At 38.1% G+C, this 7,790-nt stretch overlaps 1 protein-coding gene across 1 annotated transcript; it reads left to right on the top strand.

Annotated features, from left to right (window-relative positions):
* Positions 1-7,698, top strand: LOC5515013 (STAGA complex 65 subunit gamma). The gene is made up of 11 exons (XM_032384618.2): positions 1-198; positions 2,091-2,232; positions 3,054-3,184; positions 3,285-3,391; positions 3,613-3,734; positions 4,550-4,693; positions 4,785-4,843; positions 5,036-5,099; positions 5,259-5,290; positions 6,437-6,465; positions 6,775-7,698. The coding sequence occupies exons 1-11, from the start codon at positions 38-40 to the stop codon at positions 6,897-6,899; spliced, it is 1,116 nt and encodes a 371-aa protein (XP_032240509.2). The 5' UTR covers positions 1-37; the 3' UTR covers positions 6,900-7,698.
* The last annotated feature ends 92 nt before the right edge of the window (positions 7,699-7,790 follow it).

Below are 7,790 nucleotides of genomic sequence, written 5' to 3'. Positions count from 1 at the left end.
TGTGGTACGAGTCAGCGGTATTGATAGTTGAACTGTCATGGCGGCCGAAATGAGCTGTGTTCTTCATTGGGGCGAAATTGATGAACCCTCAGTCAAGGCTCTTACAACGCCGATAGAATCGAGTAGGCCTAAAGCTGTGGATTGTGAAATACCACGACTTCATCAACCTTCTTCTGACGTTTATCCACCCAAAGATGAGTAAGTAAAATTATCAGCAAGAAACAACTAAAAACATTAAAGTGCCCGGTAGCATCAAACTCTTAATTTCCGGGTTTATACCAATATATCAGTAGTATAGGACAGAAAACAAACCATACCAAGTTTTATTGCCATACGACAGGTTTTCGTGTTGTTTTGCCGGCTTTTAAATGTAAACTAGACGCTAAAGTAGCGTGAAGTCGGGCTAGCTGCTTTTATTCATGATACCACAGGTAGCCCAAGCTCTTTATTTGTCCCTATTGATTTTACGGTAAACATAGGGCGAAAAAACAAAATTAGTGAAAAACTTGTTGAGGAGACGCGTGTTGTCTAGTGTTGTGTTTATGTTTACTTTTTGCTTGTTCTTTGGCCGTATTAAAGCGCCTTTTTCAAGATTAAAAATTCACAATTTGAAATTTTAAACGAACGAAGTGAAAGGTAGGAAAGTAATTTTGGGCATACCTCACGTTTCGTCCTCAAAAACACACTTCCTCCCGCTTTATCACAATCAAATCACGGTGACATCCTCACAGATAGTTGAAGTCCAACCAGTCCAAATCTCAGCGCCACACGATTCTCCTTTGACACATACATGACACCTGCCAAGTTTGGTTGTTATACGATGCTTTTAGGCAACGGACGGACGGACATCGCGTCAAAAAAACTTGAGTCAATGGGTTACCAATATTTGCTACCATATTTTTTTTATATACCACTTTCTTAGGTATAGGCCTCCGCTATAAACAAAACCGTATTATTCTGGGAACTCAATAAGTATAATTAGTACAGAACCATCTCTACCTTATGTAAAAACAAATAATGAACTTGGGTGCATACCTGTCAACCACTGAAAATCTCAAGGCTTGAGAATTTTTTGGGGGAGGGGTGGGGTATACTCATTTTTTTGGAGGGGGGTGGGTTTAACCTTGCAGGCGTTTGCTGAAAGTTCTCACGAACAAATCCACTTATTGATCTCATGAGGGTGTAAAAAATAAATTGCGCTACGCAAGGGAATTATTGTTTCAAATATTTAAATAGAAAATAGGCAAAATGATGATTTTCTATAGAATAATTTTTCGGAAGCGATAAAAATCGCTAAAAAGCGTGAGATTTGGTGCTCAACGCAGGAGAAGTGGTCCAAAATCTTAAGACTCCTGCCTAATGTGGGAGAAGTGGTCCAAAACCTTTAGGCTCCTGCCTAATGTAAGTGGTCCAAAATCTTGAGACTCCTGCCTAATGTGGGAGAAGTGGTCCAAAACTTTTAGGCTCCTGCCTAATGTAGAAGTGGTCCAAAATCTTAAGACTCCTGCCTAATGTGGAGGAAGTGGTCCAAAATCTTAAGACTCCTGCCTAATGTGGGAGAAGTGGTCCAAAATCTTAAGACTCCTGCCTAATGTGGGAGAAGAGGTCCAAAACCTTTAGGCTCCTGCCTAATGTAAGTGGTCCAAAATCTTGAGACTCCTGCCTAATGTGGGAGAAGTGGTCCAAAACTTTTAGGCTCCTGCCTAATGTAGAAGTGGTCCAAAATCTTAAGACTCCTGCCTAATGCGGGAGAAGTGGTCCAAAATCTTAAGACTCCTGCCTTATGTGGGAGAAGTGGTCCAAAATCTTAAGACTCCTGCCTAATGCAGGAAAGTTGACAGGTATGTGGATGGCCTGTGATTAGTCAGTAGAACCTGGCTAGAAATCAAATTCAGTTTGAGTCCGAGTTATCTTCTTCCTGGTGTGGGTGATGGGACTCACTCAAAATTATAAATTAATGAAATAAGAATCAAAATCACAATAAGTTTGACCAACAATGAAAAATCATAGGCGATCATGGAGGCTAGGGCATTTCAGCTAGTAGCTATAACAAGTCCTGAAGTTGTTTTTTTGTTTGTTCTTTGTATTAGACTGCCAGCCAAGTTCTTGCCTTCTGTGAAGCCACCACTTGATAAACACTCCCAAAATCTTGTTCTTCATACCATTGAGTTACAACATCATAAGAGACGCATGCGGCAAGTGCTAATGGCGGCACAGCACCAGTACGGAGAGGTAGGTAGGGCATTGTCCCAGCACAAGATTAAGATTAATAATCAGGTTAATAGCATCAGGTTAAAGCGTGAAGCACATAGTGTTAACTTCCAGCAGGCTGATGAAAACCTCTACGAAAAAAGACAAAAGAATCTAATAAAATCGTGCTATTTGCCCTAAATTATCAGTCAAATGCTCAAAATAACTTACAATAGACAAACTGTTTTAACAAATTTGGAATATTTTTGCATGTCTTTCGTTAAATGACATTGGATATTGTTACATAATTGACCGCAAGTGTGATTGCCGCTTTAATGAACACAAAAGATCCTACAGCAGTGAAAGCTAGCACAAAATGTTCAGCACTAACACAAGAGGGAGGAATACATTAAGCGATGACAACACAAAATCAATGTTTTATTGAAACAACACAGTGCTAGGGGGAGTGAAACGAACGACACTAGAACAGAGGGGATTGGTACACCCAGGTACAGCATGAATAAACATACTATTGATTCCCAGTGACTCCAGGGAAAACCAAAATCAGTTTGAGTTATTAGGAGATAAAAAGTATGTTAATGGTGGTAGGTGTTCTCATCTCACTAGCTGTGTATGGACACACTGCAAAGAGATACTATAAGAAGTCACAATGCATTTTAGGCTGCCTTTCCCACCTCCAATGCACACCTCTAAGAGTTTTACTTTAGTTATCTCTATTTATTTATGCTAGGGCAAAAGCTAAAATTGTAATGACACCTTAAATTTATGTGAAATGAGATTATTTGAAAAAATATATATTTTGTGTGAGTTGCGCTGAAACACCCATTTCACCTTTTTTTCAGAAGTCAGAATTCCATGAGCCATTATTACTCCCCCCTCATCCCCCAAAGCCCAAACGGTTCTGTACTACTCAAGGTATTGTCACACCGCAGACTCAAACAACCCTCATGGCCAGGCTTCACACATCTCCCAGGTAAACAAAGTTCTTCTGGTCTTTCCCCCATTGTTCCCCCATATTTTCCTTGAAAGCTAAATGTATTTTGGAGGGAATGAATTTGTTCCTGTTTCAACAGTACTCGGTCAAGCCATAAGCTTGTATATCCACATCTTGACAGTGTATCTGTTCGGCAACTTCTTCTTAGAGCAGTGGCTGCCATTTGTGCTCACTCAGGATTTGAGAGTAAGTCTATTCTCTATGAAAAATATATTAGATTAGGGAATTTACAGTTAAAAATTGAGTTTTTGAATCCTTAAAAGCATTGATGCAAAATTCCAAATTTCTTAAAATGATATTCATTCAGTGTAGCTTGAAGCACAATTTTTGTAGATGTACTAGAATAATGGCCATACCACTTTTAATGATTTACTTGGAAAATTTGATGATATTTTTCATTGCTCTAGTGGCCAGTGAGATAGCACTAGAGAACCTCACAGACATCTTGCACGACTTTAGCACAAGATTCTGTAAGCTGCTTAGATCAAATGTTGACAGTTATGCTGCAAATGGCAGGACTGGTTTCCCTGTAAGTGTGATTATTCAAGGTAGTTCTTTTATTGTATTCTTTTAGTTTCTTTAATTGTATTCTTTTAGTTTCTTTTATTGTATTCTTTTAGTTTCTTTAATTGTATTCTTTTAGTTTCTTTTATTGTATTCTTTTAGTTTCTTTTATTGTATTCTTTTAGTTTCTTTAATTGTATTCTTTTAGTTTCTTTTATTGTATTCTTTTAGTTTCTTTTATTGTATTCTTTTAGTTTCTTTTACTGTATTCTTTTAGTTTCTTTTATTGTATTCTTTTAGTTTCTTTTATTGTATTCTTTTAGTTTCTTTTATTGTATTCTTTTAGTTTCTTTTATTGTATTCTTTTAGTTTCTTTTATTGTATTCTTTTAGTTTCTTTTATTGTATTCTTTTAGTTTCTTTTATTGTATTCTTTTAGTTTCTTTTATTGTATTCATGGTAGTTCTTCTATACAGTAACTGGGTTTTTGTGTTTGTGTGTTTGTTCAGTGACCGCAGAGCATTTTGAAGAGTGGGGGGCTGGCAATTGAAAAATATATCATATTGATAAAAACAAAAATGGAATAATTCATAGTATTTGGCTTGTTTCTGTTGCAAAAAGTGTTGGGGCTGCCCCCAGCCCCTCCCTCTCTGCATTCCCTGTTGTTGTGGATGAATTAGTAGTTTATAGTCTGTATTAAAGGATCAACATCAGCCTGTAAAGAGTGTAAAGCACAAATGAAATCATTAAACCTAGTTCACAATTAGGGAGCTTTTTTCTGTAAAAAATGGGAGCTTTACTTGCTCTACATGTCAGGATTATTTCTGTGGTTGTCTTTAAGGATGTAATGGAGAGTGCACTGCATGAGATTGGACTGGGTGGAACAGCTGCCCTTCAGAAATACTGGATCAGCAGTGTTCAGGACTATGCCTTGCGACTACAGCAGGAAGATCGCCAACTTATCCATGACTACCTACTCATCACCGTGAGTATCTTATATGGGAGTAGTAGAAGATTGTATGCAGTAGAAATTTATTATGATAACTTTTATTATCTTCTTTTTATTTTACTTGCAGGACCCCTCCTCAAGATCTAATCTTGCTCTTAACGGAAACATGGATTCTCTAACAAATGTGTGAGTATTTGTTTTATTGGGAAGAATGAATTAATCTTAAAATAAATTTCAAAATTTCAAAATAAAAAGAACATAAATTGCCATTGAAGATGAAGATGAATGGTGATGGTGATGATGATGATATTGTGGTGATAGTGGTGCTAAGGATAATGATAATGGTGATAAAAATAATTATGTTTTTTTTTTATTTAGTAAAATGGAAGATGATACTACCGAAGTGAAATATTCTTCTACACTGTACAGGACATATTCAATGGTAGTATACGTTAAAAAACATTTTGTTTGATGTACAATATTCCCGTTCCATAACTCCTTGAAAACCGAATTGCCATCCAAATCATCCTAATCCACCAGACCCTGTCCCCATCTTTTTATATTGGTTATACACCACTAATTATTTTGTGCTTATTTACAGGGGGAGCAAAGTTCTGATTTCTCAACCATGAGGTAAGTGTATCTTAAGTGTTTCAGGTCCAGAAAAAATTCTGACCTGTTCACAAAAAAAAACACTGAACGCCGTCGCCCCAATTAACAGAATAAAGCTCATACTGAGCACATCTGTTTACGTGAGTATGTCTGTTTACGTCAACAGGTGTAAATAGGTCTGGATCTGTGTTTGTCTTTTATCTGTTATTCACCCATCCCTGCCCCCTCCTCCCTTTCTAAGTGATTTTAAGCTGATAAATATATTGTGCTGGTAAATTATTACTTATTTTATCCAAAATACAGATATTTTAAAAGGGCTATGCCTTTGATTACCAGCCACACCCCTATCCTGTTTTATCCATCACTATGGCAACATGCAGCCCTACCCTGTTTTATTCATCACTATAGCAACATGCAGCCCCTATCCTGTTTTATCCATCACTATAGCAACATGCAGCCTATCCTGTTTTATCCATCACTATGGCAACATGCAGCCCTATCCTGTTTTATCCATCACTATGGCAACATGCAGCCCTATCCTGTTTTATCAATCACTATAGCAACATGCAGCCCTATCCTGTTTTATCCATCACTATAGCAACATGCAGCCTTATCCTGTTTTATCCATCACTATAGCAACATGCAGCCCTATCCTGTTTTATCCATCACTATAGCAACATGCAGCCCTATCCTGTTTTATCCATCACTATAGCAACATGCAGCCCTATCCTGTTTTATCCATCGCTATAGCAACATGCAGCCCTATCCTGTTTTATCCATCACTATGGCAACATTTTTTAAATGCAATATTTGCAAACTGGAAATGGTTATAGATCTGTTTAGTTAGTTTTTTATCAGTCATTTTAGAATCAGATACCCTTTAAAAATAACAAGTTTTTTTTTAAAAACGTACTGCTGCCTTGTCGATGGGCCATACCATTACCACCAGGGCAAAAAAAATTACATTGTTTTGACACTTTCTTTTATTTGTGGGTGGAGCGCTAATTTGTACTGGATTTGGCGCAAAGAGTTGCTTAGAGTTCAGTTTCAGTTGTAACAGTCAGCTGTGTCAGGCTGCAAAGCTTCATTAACTTTTGATACATTGTGATTGTTTAACACTTTTCTTGAACTGCTGTTTATGCTGATCCATGTGATGTTCTCTTGCAGTCCTTGTGGCATCCTCGGTGATGGAAATGGTAAGTTTATGGAGTAATAATATAGCATTACAGAGTGTCACATGATAACGTGGCAGCCCTGATAGTTAATGGAAAGTATTTACGAAAATGCGAGAAACGTATCTCATTGAATTGACCTTAACTTCTCCAGCAAGGTAAACAAATTCTTTAGTGCAACAGAGTACGATAGAATTATCCTTATTAAGAAGTTAGTGTCGATCAAAGCTGTGATTCTGGCATATTAATTGGCTGATTTTTTCTATTAAAACTATTTACTGGTGGCCACCGAGCTTGCGGCGCACTAAAACACACAGTATCACCTTTCTACAGGTGCTGGCGAGCTGAATGGTGACTCATCTTCTCCTCACTGGAATATCAACTTTAAAACAGAGCCTGTGGATGATTCCTATGCAGACCCCATCGCAGTGGTACCCGCTACTCCCCATTCTTCTTGAATATGACATTGATACTTGTCCTGCCACCCCCAATTAACACCAACATAATGAGACTCTATACCCACCATGCCCTTGTTACCCTGACTAGAACTGACACCCTGTGCCGGTAACACACCTTGGTCATCTGGTAATAATGGGCAATAATCAAGGCACAACAGGCAATTCTATGGATGTGTGAATGAAATTCCCTCATAGAGGGTGCACCCTCTGGCAATTGAAACAATCCAGCAAGTTTGTCCAATCTGAACTTTATTTGAAAGATTTAAATGTGAACCACATGCTTCTACGCTGAATGTGTTATGAAATAAAGGTAAGGGCTTTACAATAAATCACTTGATTTTTGTACAAGCCCGTACCCAGGTTGGTTGCAGGGGGTGCGAACGCATCCCCCTTCCCCTCCACAACGGCCGAAAGTCCACTTTCGGTTCGCAATCCACGTGCTATTTGTAGACGCATAAGCGAAATAGATAAAAAGGCATAAAATATAACTTTGGTATGTCATTAATCTTTAAAGGGGCAGTCGCACCGGGAGCAGTATTTTTCAAGAATGCTACCGTTACCAATCCAGCACAAAGAAAAACTACTGGACACTATCTAAAAGCTGTTTGATTGTATTCTTGTGAGAATATTCGGCGCGATGCAATCGTATTTCACGTCTACATAATCTTTCAGCCGTCTATTTCGCTCTCAGGAAATGACGATTCCACGGTGTATTTTCACTTTGAAACGAACGTGCGACTGCCCCTTTAAGTCAGACCTTTTTGTATTCAAATCCGATAATAAACGTCCCCTAGAGATTTTGTTCTGTCGGTTTTTTTTTATCAGAAAACTCACTACCCCCCCCCCCCCCCCCTCCTACGAAAAATTGTTTCCTCTTTTTCGGATTTCGCC

The sequence above is a fragment of the Nematostella vectensis genome, chromosome 6 (assembly GCF_932526225.1).
Source record: "Nematostella vectensis chromosome 6, jaNemVect1.1, whole genome shotgun sequence".
In the NCBI taxonomy this organism is placed as follows: Eukaryota; Metazoa; Cnidaria; class Anthozoa; order Actiniaria; family Edwardsiidae; genus Nematostella; species Nematostella vectensis.
The sequence above is the reverse complement of the archived record's forward strand: the minus strand, read 5'-3'. Positions and strand labels throughout refer to the sequence as shown.

Coding starts and splice junctions, on each gene's coding strand:
- LOC5515013 (XM_032384618.2), top strand. CDS start 38: ATGGCGGCCGAAATGAGCTGTGTTCTTCATTGGGGCGAAATTGATGAA. Junction 4,844..5,035: donor ATGGATTCTCTAACAAATGT/GTGAGTATTTGT, acceptor TTTTTTATTTAG/TAAAATGGAAGATGATACTA. Junction 5,100..5,258: donor TGTACAGGACATATTCAATG/GTAGTATACGTT, acceptor GCTTATTTACAG/GGGGAGCAAAGTTCTGATTT.